Source organism: Argiope bruennichi, chromosome 10 (assembly GCF_947563725.1).
Source record: "Argiope bruennichi chromosome 10, qqArgBrue1.1, whole genome shotgun sequence".
NCBI classification, from domain to species: domain Eukaryota; kingdom Metazoa; phylum Arthropoda; class Arachnida; order Araneae; family Araneidae; genus Argiope; species Argiope bruennichi.
Window position 1 is genome coordinate 104063017 of NC_079160.1, and position 21034 is coordinate 104084050.

A 21034-nucleotide genomic window follows, 5' to 3' on the forward strand; every position below is an offset into this window, starting at 1 on the left:
TGATAGTTTCAGTTCTTGAATGAAAAATATTAATTTTCTTTCTGTGTCAAGGTTCTTATCAAAAACAATTGGGTAGTGTGCTCACTTTCACTTTCTCTTGCACTAACACAATATGCTAGTTTCGTGTTGGACATAATGAGGATCTCTTCTCTTTGATATGTTTAATTTATAATTTTATACAGATAGAACGAACCGTTGTTAAATGCTGGGTCATTACCATCGCCCAGTAAAATCGTATTCTGAAATGTTATCTTTTTATGGAAAAACGAAAAGTTAAATCAGTGGTAGCCGTCATTGTCAATCTGCTGTTTGCTCACCATGTGATTGTATTATTAATAATCATTTCAAAAAACATTCACGTAAAGTATCGTATCACAAGAAAGATAAAGTTTTATTTTAAATTATGCGAAATAAAAATAGAGATGAGATTCTGGTTGGTTATTTATGTTTGCATAGTCGTAAAATTATTTGGCGAATAAAATTGGCGAAAAAATTGTAATTGTCGAGGCTATGTCGAAATTTTAAGACCGTGGGAAAATTTTAAGATGAGCATTTAGAGGATATCTAGAAAATATCCTTTTTTATAAAACAAAAATTGGCGAAATCAGTAGTACACTGGCACTCTGTCAAACTCTTACCCATAGAAAATGTACAGTGATATAGCGGTTTTTACTCTTGAAAATGAAAAAAAGTGAGAGACAGACGATCATTGATGATAGTATATTATAAAGTCATACGCTTTCATGAAAATGGATGTCATAAGCTTTTCATAACCAGCGGTCGAGGGCTGAAGGGATGGGGTTTTCTTTTTATTCTTTTTCGTACAGTAAGCTCACATAGTGAAAGTAGACAAAAAATTCGAACTCAAAGTTGAATAAATTTTTATAGCATTTTTTATAAATACATCAATGAGACAATTGTTTTTTTTTAATTTTGTGATTTTTGCCTGGTATAATGAATTATGCAACTTTTTAAATGTTTAATAGTAAGGAATGTGAAACTTAAATATGCGTTTCATAAAGTTTTCTCTTTTTTTCTTTACTTAGATCAACTTCTATCGCAAAACCATATAGATTCTTGGGGGGTTTTTTTCAACAATTCGCTCATATAAATTTCTTTTTAAATTAAAAGTGCTTCATCTTCTTTTTTACTGTCTCAACTTTCACTGTTACAAAATGTTACAATTCTTAATTCATCAGTCATGATTAATTCTTTAAATTCGTTCTTTTGTACGCACGATTTTCAGTTCAATTTACAATATAGAAACAAACAAGATTGCAGCTCTGAAGTGTACCAAGAATGAGTGAAATCAAAATCATACAAATTCTCTATTTTTTTCAAAAATTCATTTACTTCCTTTTCGTATTAAAAACGTTTCATCGGCTTCTTCATTGTCGCTGCATTCACTATCTAATAATGTTAAAAAATTTTCTAATTCTTCATTCGTCATCTTCGACTAATACTTTCTCATTCTTTCGTATCTCACAGTCAAATAGCTTAGGTAATCCCCAAATAGCTTTCCAATTAGTATGAATTTGATTTCCAAAATCAAAACATGGTCATAGTTCTATATATTCCACATATGAAGGAAATTCAGGTGTTGGACAAAGTCTATAGAAACAATTAAAATAAAGCGTATTAAAGTTGATGCGAAAAATCGCATCAAACAAATCAGCGTATTTACTGTACGCGATTTTAGAGTAAATTTGTCAGGCAAAATTGTATTTGTGAGTTATTATATTCACATACATATGAATAAACTGATAGGAAAGCTATATATAGAAGTATTAAAACGAAATTTGATAAATTTCCGCACTTCTAGTTCAAAAATCTAAACTCATCCAGCTGGGTATTTTTCAATTATGATGTTATCATATATATGGATACAAATATAGAAATATACTGTCTTCCATTTGTTGAATTTTGTTCAAAATTCTATATAATCTACAATTTTGATAGAAAAAGCATACATTATGTAATCTTCATCTAAATTGTACCTGTCTTAAAATGGCGTTTACATTTACAGGAAAAGATTCTAAAAATTGATTTTAAGAAATCAGGGAGTTTAAAATAGGAAAATTATTGAAAAACTTGAAGTCAAATCTTTTAATGATTAGAATACTTTTTTCTTTATTAAAAAAGAGAATTAAAGTGGAAATATAAACATATTTATTCTGTAAATTTGCCTGTAAAATTACCCGCGAATGGAAGCAAAGAATAAAAAAATATCTCAACAAAAGATAAGAAAATTAATAAAGATGAACTAAAATTGACATTCTGGCAATATGGTCTTAAAATGGCTTTTACATTTACAGGAAAAGATTCTAAAAATTGATTTTACGAAATCAGGGAGTTTAAAATAGGAAAATTATTGAAAAACTTGAAGTCAAATCTTTTAATGATTAGAATACTTTTTTCTTTATTAAAAAATAGAATTAAAGTGGAAATATAAACATATTTATTCTGTAAATTTGCCTGTAAAATTACCCACGAATGGAAGCAAAGAATAAAAAAAATATCGCAACAAAAGATAAGAAAATTAATAAAGATGAACTAAAATTGACATTCTGGCAATATGGTCTTAAAATGGCTTTTACATTTACAGGAAAAGATTCTAAAAATTGATATTACGAAATCAGGGAGTTTAAAATAGGAAAATTATTGAAAAACTTGAAGTCAAATATTTTAATGATTACAATACTTTTTTTTTTTATTAAAAAAGAGAATTAAAGTGGAAATATAAACATATTTATTCTGCAAATTTGCCTGTAAAAGTACCCACGAATGGAAGCAAAGAATAAAAAATATCGCAACAAAAGATAAGAAAATTAATAAAGATGAACTAAAATTGACATTCTGGCAATATGCAGTTGAATTTTCCCTATGTTAGTACGATATGTTCCAAGATATAGTTTAACTAATAAAATCTCCATTATTTTATTTGATTTACATAACATAACCTAAAAACGGTTTACTCAATATCGAAACCTCAGTCGAATTAGAACTTATTATACTTTCAACACAGACTTGGGATTAACAAATGCTCTCTGCTTTTCTTTAGTCTTTCAAGTAATTTCATTCTCTCAAGTGAGACTTTTAATTAAGAATATTATCTTAAAATAAAGATCAAATTGACTTTTTATACAAAAAAAATTCAAATTAAAACGAAATATTTTAATGCATTTGTAAATTCCGTCACATAAGGAATTTATGAAGCAGACTTATCCAATAACTTTCTAGAAAATGTTGTTTTAAGACCTCCAGCAAAAATAATAATTAATTAATTTCCGAAACAAAGTAAGTAAAATAGATTAAATTTTTGCTTTACAAAATTCCCAGTTCCAATATTCGAAAAAAACTTATATTAAAATTTCAATACATTCTTATCGATAAAAAGTGGTTTATATTCATTTTTAATAATTTTTTTAAAAAAGCATGCGTTTAATCAAAGTGTCATTTAATTATAAGCATTATTCAAAATAGTTACAATACAAATTGCTCTGATTTTTTAAATAGAAATAAGTCGCCGATGGTTTACATCGCAGATGGTTTGTCAAGAAACTGAATGTGTTTGATTTAAATTAAATCTCTTATACATAACTCAATGCCCATGATTCACTCGAAAAGGAATTTTAAGTATCAAATTAAAAATTAAAACCCTGTCATTTAATAGCTTTAAACCAGTGCTGTTTATTGTGCACATAAATTTTCCATATAACATTACAATAAAATTAAAAACTACAGTGCCTGATTAATCTATTTCAAATTGCACGCTGTCTTATAAAAGCACTTTAACTTCACTGTATGCTACCTCACACAAACTGCCTGAATATTAAACAAAATCTTTTTTTTTTTTCTTTTTATCACAGAAGGAAAATCACGTGATTAGGTTGATGAAACAAACCACAAAAACAATTCAAATATCATTAAAACAATGAAATTTATTGTTGAAAAATGTACAAAAAATTCAAAAATTGCCAAAATTAAAAAAATGGCGTAAAAACTAATATCAAAATATTGTTTGCAAGGATTTAAGGAATTTATTGTTAAAACAGTTTTTTAAATTTTAAAATCAGTTTTATACAATAATAATTTCGTGAAAATACAAAACGCCGCTCAATTGTTTATTGATTAAACTTTTAAATAAAATTTTAAACAAAACGCTCAAGAATGTGTATTTTCATCCTGCGAAGTGTATTTTCATCGAATTTAGTTGCTCTAGGACAAATTTTTTTTAACAGCGCTTAGACACACATTGTACTTTATAATCAGAGGAAATTACGAAAACGGTTTATAAAGTCAAAAACAAAATGAATTAATAGAATTAATTTTCCACAAAAGAAAAAAAAATTAAAATTCTTGTATAACTAAGTGAATAAAAAAATTACTATAATTTTTTCAAAAATTTTTTCAAACTATTAAAGTATTTTTAATTAATTTTTGTTCAATAATAATTCATCATAAGCAAGATAGATAAAATAAGGTTTTCAGCAATTTACAGAAAATACGATAAGCAATAATTATCAATGTAATAATGTTGTAACACGATTTCTACATTTGTTTTTTACCAAACGAACAGCGATATTACTTTTTTATTACAGTTTCTTATTTCAAATTCATTTTTACTTGACAATTTCACAACGATAATAGAGAGTGCATATGGCAGCTTCATATTTTATTCAGAATAAAAAAATATTATTCTGATGAATAAATTAAAAGAATAATTGCGTAATTCTAATAAAATATTCGTTGTTTTTTTATTACTCTTTAACAGCGGTTGCTCTCATTAATCCGCACAGGCTAGAAAAAAAATTCAAAAGTAATTTCTCGAACTTTTAACTGACTCTCTTTTTCAAAAGAACCTATTCCCCAAAGATCACCGGCATACACACGCGCGCATCTCAAATTTCCCATTTACTACACCCAATCCCTAAATCAAATGCAAGTAACCCATCGCCAAGAGTCGCCAAGATAGAAGGCAAAACCGACGCCAATCACTGTCGCTCCTCGTGGCGAGCGAAATCGAGAACTGACACAACGAAAAACTTCGAAACAGAGTTAGCTGTGCCCGCTGCGTTGCCTTATCGCAGTCCTACGTACATCCGGTCAACATGTATGGCATGTTACTGGAGAGTATCCAGCACTTCGTCCAAGAAGAGTACGGAGAGGAGGTCTGGAACCAAGTCTTGGAAGAATCCGGCTTCAAGAATGCTGTCTTCACAACTCACAAAGTTTACCCGGACATGCTCATTCCTAAACTGGCCCTCGCATGCAGCAAGTTTTCAAACTCTGAAGCAAAAGTGGATGATTTTTTGTGCTTTTTTGGGCGATGTTTCGTAAGATTTTTCACACATTATGGGTACGATACCTTGATTCGAGCTTCTGGCAGGTATTTTAGAGATTTTTTGAACGGCATTGATAATTTGCACCACCAGATAAGGTTCAGTTACCCTAAAATGCAGAGTCCTTCCTTTTATGTTGAGTCTGAAGATATTGGTGGGGCAAGATTGCATTATAGATCAAAGAGGGCTGGATTTGGATACTACGTGATTGGGCAGCTGATACAAATCGCCCAGCAGTTCTATGGACTGGATCTTCAAGTGACCATACTGACCGATGGAGAAAGTAGCCATGATGAATGTCATCTCATCTATGATTTAAGGTAAATATCAACTTTTATTTGTAAACTTTGAATATGGTAAACCAGAATAAATATATCATCAAAATCATTTTATAATCATTATTGATTTGCAATTTTTAGTCAGGGTCATATTTTTATGTCAGTCATATTCAATATCATTAATTAGATTTTAATAAATCAAAAAAGGCTTTCTTGAACAAAATTTGTTAGTCATTAATTATTAAAAATTAATTATTATATTTAGGTATGAATATCATACGGTAATTGTATCGAAAATTGAGCTTAGATGTCTTTTTCTGTTAATTAGTCAATGATCTGAAATATTTGATCATTTATGAATATAGTTCTTGGCTGATAACTGTGAATCATTTATTGTTTTAAAATGAATTGTTATAAATTGTCATTCATATCAGTTTTTTTAAGATCTGTGAGTCAAAATGATACTATGTCCAGTTTCTGTTAATTATTCAATGATTTGAAGTTTACAATCCATCAAAATATCTTTTTTGACTAATTACTATGAATCCTTTATTGTTTTAAAATTAATTTTTATAAACAGTTACAAATATCATTTTTAACATCTTATTATGCATCAAAATGATACTATGTGTAATTTCTGTCAATTATTCAGTAAATATCTTTCTTTTCTAATTGCTATGAATCAAAAATTTCTCTAAGAATCTCTTAACAGAAATCAATCTAAAATGAATCGATATAAAATGTAGGTTTAATCTAATCTAGTTAATGTTTTCGACTGTGTTAGGCTTGACAGCCATTGTTTTTACCAAGAATCATATTTCATATTTATTTCAAGATTTATATTAAATCATTTTTATAAACAAATGACATTACTGTATTACAAGAAAAAGAAGGGGAATAAAATATTGCTATAAAACACATTAGTTCTATTAGTAAATGTAAAAGAAATATGAAGCCATTTTTTATGTATTATATTCGAAAGTTGAAAAAGGGCTTGTAAAAAGCTTTTTGAGAATATCTCATTTCGAAAATTGGCGCCTGTTCCTATTATCCCGCTGTTTCACTCATGTTTCTTCTCTTTTATCCTTCTTTCGCATCTCCATCTTGCGAAGCAATAATATAAAAAATCGATTTTTCCTCTTCATTCCTGATTTTATTCCTCTTTATTCCTGATTTATAAATCAAGTTTTTTAAATTAAATTTGCTAGGTCAGGGAAAAAAGTAATAGAAGACAACATTCTCATAGAATTATAATATGTAAAAGCTTTAAAGATTCAATTTTATTGAAATTTGTGTTCGTTTTGCCAAAATTTCATTGGAAAAAAATAAAAAATTTTTTTTATTTATTTAAAATATATACATTTATTTGAAAAATTATTATTCTTTAATAATGATTATAATTTAAAATTTAATTAATTATAATTTAAAATTTAATTAATTATAATTTAAAATTTAATTACTTATTTAAAAAATAAATGAAAATATGAAACTGAATATTCTGAAAAGCATTTTTAATGCATATTAATTAAATTTCAAAAAGTATCCACAAAACTACACAGTTAAGAAAATATAATTTAAAAAATTAAAGATATAATTCTTTATTTCCATTGCTATTGCTATTAAAATATTGTTAAGTATTTAAAAAAAGATTCATTTTGTTGGAAAAATTAATATTCTTTAGTAATGATTATAATTTAAAATGTAACTAATTATAGCTTAAAATTTAATTAACTTTAATTTAAAATTTAATTACTTATTTCAAAAATTAATGAAAATATGAAACTGAATATTCTTAAAAGCATTTTAATGCATATTAATTAAATTTCAAAAAGTATCTACAAAACTACTCTGTTAAGAAAATATAATTTAAAAAATTAAAGATATAATTCTTTATTTCCATTGCTATTGCTATTAAAATATTGTTAACTATTTTTAAAAAATTCATTTATTTGAAAAATTAATATTCTTTAGTAATGATTATAATTTAAAATGTAATTAATTATAATGTAAAATTAATTAATTATAATGTAAAATTAATTAGTTATAATTTAAAATTAACTAATTAATTTAATTTAAAATTAATTAATTAATTATAATTAAAAATTTAATTTGTTATAATTTAAAATTTAATTACTTATTTTAAAAATGAGAGAAAATATGAAGCTGGATATTCTCAAAAGCATTTTTTATTTTATATTCATTAAATTTCAAAAAGTATCCATAAAATATATTAAGAAAATATAATTTAAAAAATTAAAGAAATTATTCTTTATTTTTATCGTTTTTCGCTCTGTCACACTTTTTATAGATATAATAATTTGACAACTAACTTGAAATCATGGAAAAAAAAACTTCAGAGGATGTTTTAAACAAGTTGTTTTTTTATATATTGACAGTGACATTTAACTTCAGTTTTCAGATTTCACACGCTCCAAAATATTCAATGTAATACTGTATTTATTATGTTTCTCCACTGCGACTTAAAACCGTGAAACTGTATTAAATAAACTTATCTGTTGATCTTTTTATAGCACCTTTTTTATCCATTTGTCGATATGTGAGCCATTTATTCAAAAAAGAGAATATTTTTACGAACAGGCTATCTGACGCCTACCAAAGTTATAAAATCAACTTTACTACTGGTTGCATGAAGTTTATTTCTGCAAAATATTTTCGAACGAAATAGAAGAAGCAACTTTAACGGTCATTTAATACAGAAGAATTTTTCTTTATTAAAAAACAGCTTTCTAAAGGGAAAATAGCTTTTCTCTTCATAAAACTTCCTATATAAAATTTCATAGTTTGCTAAACTTATTGCTTTAAAATAAAATTTGCTTAAGATTACTTATCTATCAACTCTAATAAAACGTTTCATATAAAAGCAACTTTTTTTCTGAAAAATAGTATTAAATATTGTTAAAGTTCTGCAATAATTAACACAAGATATTTCCTTTTTCTAAACTTCAGAATGCAAAAATGATTTTATTAAAATTCTTTCCAAAAGTTTTGTTGCCATAGATCAGGAAACAAAATAGAACTAAAAGAAAAATATAAGGATTTTTAATATCGTTTGCATTGTGGAATCTTTTAAGTATATTCTTATGACTGGTTATTATTACGCTATTCTATTTTTGGCATTTAATTATTTGGAAGATGAGTTATTTGTGAATTTCTTATTAACATTTTTTTTTCTTCTTTACATCTTTCTTATCATTGTCATACGCTCCAAATGTTTCATTAATTTAAAGTCCTTTCAATAATATGATTATTTTTTTCGTCGTATCTTGAATAAGTTCTGAGAATACATTGTTGCCAGAAATTATTATTTTCCTTTTCCATGAATAAAAAAATTGCTGATTTATGATAAAGGTCATCATTACAACGAAGTAAATGCCATCGTATATTTACAAATATTTTCTTTAAACTTTATGAAGAATAAAACTCATTGTTAAAAAAATGTATAAGAACAAACTCACAAAGAATGGAAATTCATTATCCATCTTATTCAATACATTTCTATGCAAGATTTTATTGGTAATATGTTAGAGCAAAAATTCAAAAACATTCATTCAATGAATGCATATATTTCGGTGGAAGAATTCATTCGATGAATTTAATGAGGGAACAGCAAATAATTAATATGTATGATACACCATATCAGAAAAAAAAGAAGTAAATTGTTACTTACAAAAAATCACTTATTAAATAATGTATTGCAAATAAATTTATTCAATGACCAAAGCCATATAGTTTTAAAATTGTTTAGTTACTTTTTTCAATGTCACATTAAAATCATCTGACCGTAGTTCATAAAAAAATTTCGATGGCGTATTTTAAATCTATCCATTTCACTAATGCCTTATTGCTTTTTTTTCAATTTCACATTAAAATTATCCATCAATAAAATTTAATCATAATTGATAAAACAAATTCAACGACGTGCTTCAAAGAAATCGATTCAATGTTCATGGTCATCTAGTTCTAATAATGTTTCTTTGTGGGGTTTTTTTCTTCAATTTCCCATTATACCCATGAATAAAATTAAATTATAGTCGAAAAAAATTTCAATGAAGTGCTTTAACTAAATTTATTCAATGACCATAGTTTTCTGATTTCAATAATACTTCTTTACGTTTTTAATGTTACATTAAATCGCTCATGATTAAAATTCAATCGTAATTGATAAAACTAATTCAACGGCGTGCTTCAAATAAATTTATTCAATGTTCACAGATGTCTAGTTTCAATAATAGCAAATTGCACGATTTTTTTTTTTTCAATATCTCAATAAAATTACCCATGAATAAAATGTTAAAATAGTTGCAAAAATATTCGGTGACGTGTTTTAAATAAATTTATTCAATGTCCATAGTTATTTAATTTCAATAATGCTCCTTTGTCTTTTTCAATATCACATTAAAATCTGACCGTAGTTCATAAAAAAATTAATGGCTTGTTTTAAATCAGTCCATTTCATGAATGCCTTTCTGCTTTTTCTTTTCAATTTCACATTAAAATTTCCCATCAATAAAATTTAATCACAATTTATTAAACTGATCAATGACGTATTTCAAATAAATTGATTCAATGTCTATAGCCATCTAATTCCAATAATGGCTGTTTCCGGAAGCCTGGTGGCATAGTGGTATGGCTCCCAACGCACAGGTGCGAGGTTCGATCCTTGGGTTGGGCAAGGTTGACTCAGCCTTCCATCCCTTCAGCTGGTCGATAAACTGAGGACCAAGCATGCTTGGGAGCTGATTAGTGGGGGTTCTGCGTTTGACTAAACAGAACATATGCTTTGCACCCCAGGATCCCTGGTCAAGAAAGCAGATATGGGCACTGTAGGCCTTCGCCCACATGGTTTTAGTTTCATGGCTCTTTCCGTTTATTAATGTTATATTAAAACTGCTCATGAATACTATATAACTATTATTGATAAAAAAATTCATTGGTGTGTTCCCAATAAATTTATTCAATGACTCTAACCATCTAGTTTTCATAATTTTTCTTCGCTAATATTTTTCGGTCTTTTTTTTTTCAATTTCACATTAAAATTGTCTATAAATAAAATTTAACCATTAAGATAAAAATTCAATGATGTGCCTTCTATCTAATTTCAATAAAGCTTCTTTTCCATTTTTCAATATCACATTAAAATCGCGCGTTAATAAAATGTATTCATAGTTGAAATTTTGTGTTGCTATTAGATCAAATGCAAAATTTATTGACAATTTAATTTCATTTCATTCTTAAAAATATAGAAATTTTTAACAACTCTCAACTTCTCGGTATTCAAGCTTGAAAACATCATAAATATTTGATTATATTATTATATAACTTTCTTCTTTTAAATTTCTAATCAATACAAAATGCTTCATTCGATTTTTCTTTTACTTTCTGAATAGCCTTTATTTGTATTCTTTAATATCCATTCGTCTTTATTCTAAACATAATTAGTCAGTTAAAAAATGACGTAACTCAACAGGAATAGGATCTATATCCACTTATTCATCCATCTTTTGATTTATTTATAACTATTTCTCAAGGGAAGCTATTTATAGTTTGCATTCTTAAACAGTTGTAATTCATTTCTTAATACTCTCTATTTCATTTTTTTAAAAATGAAATCGTTTTCCCTTTAGGATTATAGTAATAAGGAGATTTTGTTACAAGATATAGTTTGATAATAGTTGTGACAATTGGAATCAAAGGAAGACTTTCGGAAAAGAAGTATAACAAAAGTTAGACGAAGAAAATCTTTTTTTCTTCTTTTAACGAGTCACGTTCAAAACAGAATATTAATTTTTATTTTTGTACTTTTATGTGAAGATTTTCCTGCTAAGCAAAATTCTTTTTGAAGATTTATTTTAATTAATCGTTTGGTCTTTTGTTATTCAACTGAAAACATTTAATCGTTTGCTATTCAATTTTAATTAAATGTTTGGCATTTTGTTTTTATAATTGTCATTCAGAATATGTTTTCCATTGAAGCTTTTTGATAGTTTGTTTTTTAATTTCCAGTATTCTATCAATGTCTAGTTTTTGAGATTTCAAATACTTAATTTTTATTTTAATTAAATGCCAGTACCGAACCATTATTAAAATTTAATTCTTTTTTTACTCCCCATTTATTTTATTTAGTTTTCAATTAGACGTATTTTTTAAATATCTGTTTACATATTTTTTTATTTTATTTCAATTTCAAGAGATTTCAAATCTTGCGTAAAATTCAATCTGGTAAACTTCTCTCGTTACTATACTTCAGGTTTTCTTAAGCAATAAGCGTCAATTGAAACTAAATGAAAATCGGATTTTTCAAGTAAAAATTTTGAACTTTTGAAAAATTCAACATTTTTTTTGTATTATATGTCTATTTAAAGGAAGTGATTAGATAAGAATTTTTACACATAAGAATTATATAGAATCAAAATTTTTGTTTCAAATTAGATAGAAATCTAGGAGGTATTTATTAGTATTTTTTTTCAATGTCGCGAATAATAATTATAAACGAAACGTTCTTTCATGTGTGTGTTTTATAATTATATTGCACAAAAATTTTTAAAAATTAATTCATTATATATGTAATGAAATATTAAAACAAAAATTTATCAAACTGAACTAAGCAAAAATAAACTAATTAATACAAACTTCACATTAATAAAAATATTTCGCATAGCACTGCATTCTCTCTTTATCAATTTCAAAAATTCTTCCTGAAATAAAATTTTCCAAATTTTATGTCAAAATGTTAGCAGAACCGCTTATGAGATTTACATTTTCAAATCAATTCACTGAGTTTCCAAATATTCAATATCAATTCCTGATATTTTAAAGTTATTTCGTACCGTTGAAGAAATTAATCAAATAGATGCATTAAACCAGTGTTTTTGTATTTGTCCGTATTTGGCAGCCAGACTCTAAAGAAATATTTCTTCTCTCTATACATTCCAATGATATTTGTTGAATTTTTGGAACAAATACCCCTCCTCAATTCCAATGTATTTAAAAGTTTCCAAATATTTAATAGCTAATTATTTTTGAAAGTACTGTTATGTATTTATGATTTTTTAGATATTTCATTTTTGTATAAAAAGAATGCATTTTATTCTTGTTTCATTTCTTTGCCTTTTTTAACATGATAATACCTATAGATTGGATACTATCTCTAAATTACTTCATTCGATATGATATAAAAATTATTTAAAACACTCAATAAGGTTGAAGGTTATATGGCTGAAGCTAACTCAGCTAACATAGTTGTGTTAGCTAAGAAAGAGTATCCAAACTCTAATTTAAAAATAATTAAAATTTTTATTTTTTTTTCTACAATATTCTGTGCATATTATTATGCGAATGCTTTTCTTACATTATTTAAAAATTTTAAAACTGCCTTTTTATTATATCAATTTGCTTTCCATAAAGTTTGCTCTGATTTTAATAATTTTTCAAAATATTTACCAGATATTTAGACTTGAGCATTGGCTTTCCTAATTTTTACTATTAATATGAAATGGATTTTTTTAAACTTACTGCCTCGTGCAAATTATAAAGTACACTTGTGACGGCATAAAAGAAAAAGGGGAAATCCTACTTTAGGATTAATATTCGTAATAAAGCAATTTTTTTATCTACATTTTAACATTGGTAAAAGTACATGGTTGAATGGTTTTTGATAGAACAATAAAATTAGCTTCAATTTTTCTTAATAATAAAAGTATTATTTAATTTTCAGAAAACGTGGTATGGAAATGTTAATGTATCGGAAAAATGGTAATTTTTTTGGTTTTAAAATAAAGTAAAATTATTTTCGTAAAAGCATATTTTAGGAAGTTATAGCTACAAAACACGAGAAAAAAACTTATTTTATTTTTAATAATATTTTAATCAACTTTTGGATTTTGTATATTTCACTGTGATATTCTTTTTATCTTAGCCTGTATGCCAAGCTTCAAAAATGTAGATTATATATGTTCTTCTTTTGTCCAATATATATATATAACGCCACAAACAACTATTCCTTTCCTAGAAACAAGTAATTCATATAAACTAAGCTTAAGCTTACTATCTATCTTTGCTTAAATATTCGACGGATTGTTGCCAAGCATGTAAAGGAAAATACTAATCTATGAATCTTGATTAACGTCGCACTTGAGAAATAAATTTACTTATTGAGTAAAAGCTGGATCGATCAGTCTACTACAGAAGGAAACTCCGAGAGTAGACACAGTCTCTCTCTGTAATTGAGTCAAATAGTTGAGAAACATGGTTTGAACTTATGGTTATGAAACAGAACCAAAAATAAATAAATAAAATTCAGAATAGCTCTTTACATTTTCTTTAAAACAGTTTTGAAATTATAAAAAAAAGTCAATTTATTGTAAAGTAATTTAAAATTCAGCGAAAAAGGAATTAAATTCAAAAGCCAGTTTTTATAAAATATAAAATTATTATATTTAACAGAGTTTAAATTTTAAGCATTTTTATCTATTCAAACTTCGATATTTTATCTATACCTTTCTTTATCTATTTAAATTCTTTATAGAAATTGATGATATTTTTAATCAAGTATTCAGTGACATAGTATTAGTAAAGTTGTATTCCTCCTGCTACTTTTTCCACGATTTCAGCGAGCTGACAATCAGTCCATTTTTCTATTGCATCCTGCGTTTTTCGCAGTTTAGAGTGTTTATTTTTACAATTACAGATTTTTATTATATCATATTATTATCGCGTAACGTATAGTGTCCAAATTTTCTGAATTTATAGCGGCAGTATGAGTGTTCTTCAGTATATGAATCATATTATTTTTAATGTCACCAAATTATTATATATATATGATATATTTATAACTTCTCTTCATTCAACAAAAATAAATTTGATATAGTTCACTTTGTTTGAAAAATATTTTAACTTATTTGTAAACATCGCATCTAAATAGTGATTTTTAAAAATTACGCAGTCAGAGAGTTAAATAAACATTTTTTTTTTTTTGCAAAGAATGAAAATATAAATGGGATGCAGGTTATTGAACATTCAAACAATTTTTCAATTTGTTTTTTAATCTCTCCTACCTTATATTTCGAAACTCACGTAAATAAAGGTAATGATAAATAATTTAGTAACTTAGAACACATTTTTTGGACAAGTCATTCAATTAAAACCGATATGAGAAACAAGCGCCAAAATCATGTGACATCTTTCACTGTTGCCATGGGAACAGGATTATCCTTTCGATTCTGGTTAAATGAATTCTCAAAAATTGCTCTTTTTGAAATGCTGGATTTTGTGAGCAAAAAATGAAAGATATTTGCGCACTTTCCAAAATCCCTTGAATCCCTTCCGAATGCTCATGGTCTGACAAAACGATGCGTATAGTCATCACATATGGGTTGGTTTAAAGGACTAGAGAGTGAATCTTTCTGCAAGAAGATTTATCAGGAAATAAATTGCTTTCGCTATGGGGAATGAATCTTAGTGACTAAATGGTACGGTACTACTTTTTATTAGAGGGAAACATTTTAATGACACAGCATCTGCATTAACCAATATTCAGAAGAAATATTTGAGAGTATCTGCCAAAATCGGTCTACATTCGGAAAAAAATTCTACTGTAGAATAACATTTCAGGCAACACTATCTGTAACCATTTTGATTATTGGTTGTAAAATAAGCATGAAAATATCGTTTTCATTACAGATTTTTGTTTTAAAAATTATGACGGATTGTTTTGTTACAGAACTTAAGAAATTCATAGCAAAAAATGGGTACAATTCGGTTTTAACAGCGATCAAAAAGCACCAAGAAAAATTTCGCCAAATTATAAAAATATATTCAAGTGCTTAAATATATAAATATATACAAAAAAAAAAAACGCCAAATTGACGAAATCGTTTCTTGGCGCTTTTTGGTCACCGTTACAACCGACAAGTAGGAATGTCTGAATTGATGGAACGGTTATCTATACTTATAATAAAGCTCAATGTGTGTGTGTGTTGGCGCTCTACAGGCCAGGTCATTTGACATACAGCTACCAAATTTGGTACATGTATACCTTAGAGGTCGGGAATGTGCACCTGGGGTCCCTTTTTTTGAAATTTTAATTAGAATTTTAATTATTAATTAAAAACTAACTTTCCCGCCAAAAAAATCTTCCATTTTCCCCACCGCCAACTTTTCCGCCAAAATAATCTTCCATTTTCCCCAACGCCAAATGATTTAGGCTTTAGTTCTTTTTTTCTCCCAACAGTAATGAGGCTAGGGTTAAGATTTTTCGGCGGATTATTTCAAACGATTCTGTTTATTTTCTTAATGTTTTATGCATTTAAAATTAAACATTGTTAATTAATCCATGTTTCAGATTCATTCTGAAGTACTTTTGAATTAAAATAACACAGAATAAAGGAAATTAAAAATGTATAATCTGCATAGCGTTACCCCAACTGGAGTAGAAAAATTCACGCATTTGCGTTACCGTAAAAGGCGAAGAAAATTCACGCATGCGCACTGTGTTCTGATTGTTGGCATGGCAACCATTATCAACGGACGATTTAAATTACTTTTAGGTTAGTTGTATGCTTTTGTAAGTAAATTGTATTTATGTTAGTTATATATTTTTTTATATGCTTATAGTTTTAAGTACATCGTTTTTTAAGTAGTTTTTTTTAACCTGATTTCAATGATTTAAATTATTTTTAGGCTAATTGCATGCTTTTGTAATTAAATTGTATTTATGTTAGTTATATATTTTTTGATATATGCTTATAGTTTTAAGTACATCGTTTTTTAAGTAGTTTTTTTTAACCTGATTTCAATGATTTAAATTATTTTTAGGCTAATTGCATGCTTTTGTAATTAAATTGTATTTATGTTAGTTATATATTTTTTGATATATGCTTATAGTTTTAAGTACATCGTTTTTTAAGTAGTTTTTTTTAACCTGATTTCAATGATTTAAATTATTTTTAGGCTAATTGCATGCTTTTGTAATTAAATTGTATTTATGTTAGTTATATATTTTTTGATATATGCTTATAGTTTTAAGTACATCGTTTTTTAAGTAGTTTTTTTTAACCTGATTTCAATGATTTAAATTATTTTTAGGCTAATTGCATGCTTTTGTAATTAAATTGTATTTATGTTAGTTATATATTTTTTGATATATGCTTATAGTTTTAAGTACATCGTTTTTTAAGTAGTTTTTTTTAACCTGATTTCAATGATTTAAATTATTTTTAGGCTAATTGCATGCTTTTGTAATTAAATTGTATTTATGTTAGTTATATATTTTTTGATATATGCTTATAGTTTTAAGTGCATCGTTTTTTAAGTAGTTTTTTTTAACCTGATTTCAATGATTTAAATTATTTTTAGGCTAATTGCATGCTTTTGTAATTAAATTGTATTTATGTTAGTTATATATTTTTTGATATATGCTTATAGTTTTAAGTACATCGTTTTTTAAGTAGTTTTTTTTTAACCTGTTTTCAATGATTTAAATTATTTTTAGGCTAATTGCATGCTTTTGTAATTAAATTGTATTTATGTTAGTTATATATTTTTTGTATATGCTTATAGTTTTAAGTACATCGTTTTTTAAGTAGTTTTTTTTAACCTGTTTTCAATGATTTAAATTATTTTTAGGCTAATTGCATGCTTTTGTAATTAAATTGTATTTATGTTAGTTATATATTTTTTGATATATGCTTATAGTTTTAAGTACATCGTTTTTTAAGTAATTTTTTTAAACGTATTTTCGATCGATTATTTTAAACGATTCATTTTATTTTCTTAGTGTTTGATGCATTTAAAATGAAACATTGTTAATGAATCGATCCGTTCATGATGAATCTGAGAAAATTTTGTTGACAAATTCTTGAGACATTATATAAATTAAGAAAGATATTCTTTAGTGCCCATAAAGTTTAAACGCTCAGTGACTCTATTATCAGTAATCATATTATTAAAAAAATGCTTTGTTTCAGTAAAAAATATTATTATATTAATTGCAGATTAATCCTTTACACTTTAATTTAAAGCATAAATTCTATGAGGGGTAACAGAAAATTACAGAGATACATATCACGTTATGACTGAAGGCCTTTATAATATTATGAGTGAATTATATGACTATCAAAATTTGAAGTTTTAAAATATTTTGCTGAAGAATCTATTAAAGTTGGAATTGAATAAAATATTTAATTATTAAAATTTTAACGAACATTAAGATTGGCGAACCGGCTGGTCGCCAAAGGCGGCTAGTATGAGAATAAAATATAAGCAAAAACTGAAGAAATTATTGAAAAAAATAAAGCACTAATATTTTATAAAAATATAAATGAATAATAAACATAAAGTCATGAAAATAGAAATAATTATTGAGAAATTTTCAATGAATAAATAATAATGATAATAATACAAAAAATGTTTGAAAAGAAATTTGTGTGGGTAAAATAGTAGGAAACATAATGATTCACGAATTTATATACACGAAATTAAAACTTATACTTAAAAGTGAAAATTCTTGAGTATTTTAAAGATTTGTCGTTAATAATAAATTTCAATTTTCTTTTATTTTATATTTTAACAAAAAACATGTTTGTTTTTCTTATGGTTTTCTTTCTGCTTTTCCATTTTATTGGTTTCAAATGAATGTGTTTTAGAACTATGCATCGGATATTTAACTAGAAGCATAAATATACTCAAAGGGATGGGGAATGTCTTGAAATTACATTTTTAATAAACATTTGAACTAATAAAAGTACTTTTGTTTTTTATTCATACACTTAATCAATTTTCTTTCAGTTAAATTAATATTTAATTGGCCAATTAAAAACAGAAATAATTCATAAGAATTTTCTTGTACATATGAGTGAATAAAACTAACGACGAATTGAGACCCGTTTGTTTCAGTATTCAAATAATTACATAGAAAAGATATCTGATTTCAATGAAATTTGAAATCTGATTAAACACTACTTATAGACTGTCTATAAAAACTAATTTAGTTTGAAAATTATAATTTTGTAAATATATGCAACTGGGAAAAGATTAGAAGGCTTAAATTTTATTTTCGTTCAAAAATTTTTTTCAAAGAAACTAATTTTTAGTAAACTACTGATACAAGAGATATCTACAAATCTAATAATTTCAAATTATATTCTAAATGCAATAAAAAGGCTAGAGAGTTCATGCTTCCTAAATTTTTTGCACATTCTTTCTATTGTATGTACTTACAAAGTTATTGCTAGTTTAAATTAAACATGAATTTTATAGGAACATTGTATCACAAATGAGCATAAAAACTTCCAAAAATATAATGTTAACGATAAATTTCGGTGATAAAGCTTCCTTCTTTAAAATTCATGACAATTGTTGCTTAATGGTCTGTACCACCATTTTAATTTTGTTACGTTAAGCAGATTATTTCAGTTGGAACTTTTATTTGTGTAATCTTCTTTTGAATGACTTTTCTTGTCTTTTTAAGTGAATTAAATTACTTCTTTAACAGGGTTAAATTTATTTTCATTTCAAAGCAGAATAATTAACAGATTAAATGGCTACTTAGTCTACGTAGGCATAGATCTTCTTTCTACGGAAGATTTTTTTGTGAATTTGTTAAAATCCTATTTATATTTTAATAAATTATAAAAATCTTAAAATTTTTAAAATTATTTTTTAAAAAATAAATTATTTTTTTTAATAAAGTACCAAGTCAAAAGATATTTATAAATCTAATAATTTTTAAAATAAAATTCTAAATACAAAAAAAAATGCTAACTCAATTTTTTTTTTTTTTTTTACCTTTTTGCCGTTTTTTTTATCACATATATTTACAAAGTTACTGCTAATTTAAAATTAAAGTGAATTTTATAGTAATTTTGTATAAGAAATGAGCATTAAAATTAAAGATAAAATTCGGTGATTAAGCTTCTTTTTTTTATATTTATGGTTTTTATTGCTTAATAGTACATTCTGCAATTTTAATTTTATTTTGTTAAATAGATTATTTCAGCTGGAATTTTCATTTGTGTAATCTCTGTTTGAATTACTTTTCCTGTCTTTTTAAGTAAATTAAATTACTTCCTTAACATAGTTAAATTTATTTTCATTTGAAAGCAGAATAATTAACAGATTCTATACCATCTATTTAGGCAAGATCTTCTTTCTACAGAAGATTTTTTTGTGAGTTAGTTGAATTGTTGAGTTTAGTTGTTTATATTATAACAAACTATAAAAATTATTTCTATACATAGATAAACTATAAAACTAATACTAATTAAAGGAAATTAAATTTCGAATAGAAAAATATTTATGTATTTTAAAAAAGGACCTGAATTATATTTTTCTAATAGGAGGAATTATTTCTTTTTGTCAAAATTTTCAAACAGAAAAATTCCGCATAAATTTACGTTTGAAATAAAGTAACTGAAATGTAAATTATCACCCATTTATTCCAAAACATTTGATGATTTTTTTCAACGATTAGAAATAAAACAAAATTTAAACTCAGCTATTTGGGTTTAAGAAGTTAGAATATTTAAGGAAATTTTAAATACGACAACAATTATTATACGATTCGGTGCAATTTTGTCATATCGCTATTTTTGAATAAATAAAAATTGTTCGGTAGATATCATAATCTAAATATGTTAATAGACATTTAGCAGACGATTCCTTTTCAGACATTTTATAACTGCTACTATTTTTATTTTGTTAAATATTATTAAAAAGTAAAAGCAAACGATTTTTTCTTTGATAAACATATTTTGTTAATATTATTTCGTTTATTTTTTGTATAATAACTGATGATCAATTGTAAACCATCTGGAATCTGCCAATGTTTGTAAAGTATGCTGTTAAGTTGAAAGAATAAACAAGTCGATTGAATTCTAAAATGCTGGGAGTATTATTTTAGTTTTTAAGAATTTAAGATGCTCTGCAAGCTATAGTTTGAAGCTTAAGAGAACGGGTAGTTTTCTAGAAAGCATGCAAAAAAAAAAATAATGAGATTTCAGCTCCTTTTTCTTTCAAATAAAATAGAAAAAAATTTTAGATGCTGTCTGTGCATTTTAAAACCTTTTACTTTTCAATCTTATAAATATTTTTTCTTAACTGAGCGGTGATTTATAAGTGTTATTTAGCATTTTCTGTTATTTTCAATGAATTAAATATTTAATAAAAGCCACTATATTAATATGTTTTAGACATGAAAAAGCAAAATCTTCCATAAAGAAATTTAAATTGAGTATATCAATTAAAAATCATTTCTACTGCATTTTTAATTACAAAGATCTACTGAAATTACATAAAATATTATTTTAAAAAACCGTGCAGTGTGCATAAATACCATCTAAGTAAACTTGAAAGAACAAAACACAATCACACATTGAGCTTATTATTAATTTTTTTCAT

General features: G+C 25.5%; 1 protein-coding gene across 1 annotated transcript in view; it reads left to right on the plus strand.

The window, feature by feature from the left end:
- The first annotated feature begins 5029 nt into the window (after positions 1 to 5029).
- LOC129989196 (soluble guanylate cyclase 89Db-like) overlaps positions 5030 to 21034 on the plus strand; it is a 109688-nt gene continuing 93683 nt past the window's right edge. Inside the window, exon 1 of the mRNA XM_056097574.1 lies at positions 5030 to 5662. Within this exon, the coding sequence (XP_055953549.1) occupies positions 5112 to 5662 (551 nt within the window). The 5' untranslated portion in view covers positions 5030 to 5111. The remainder of the gene's footprint in view (positions 5663 to 21034) is intronic.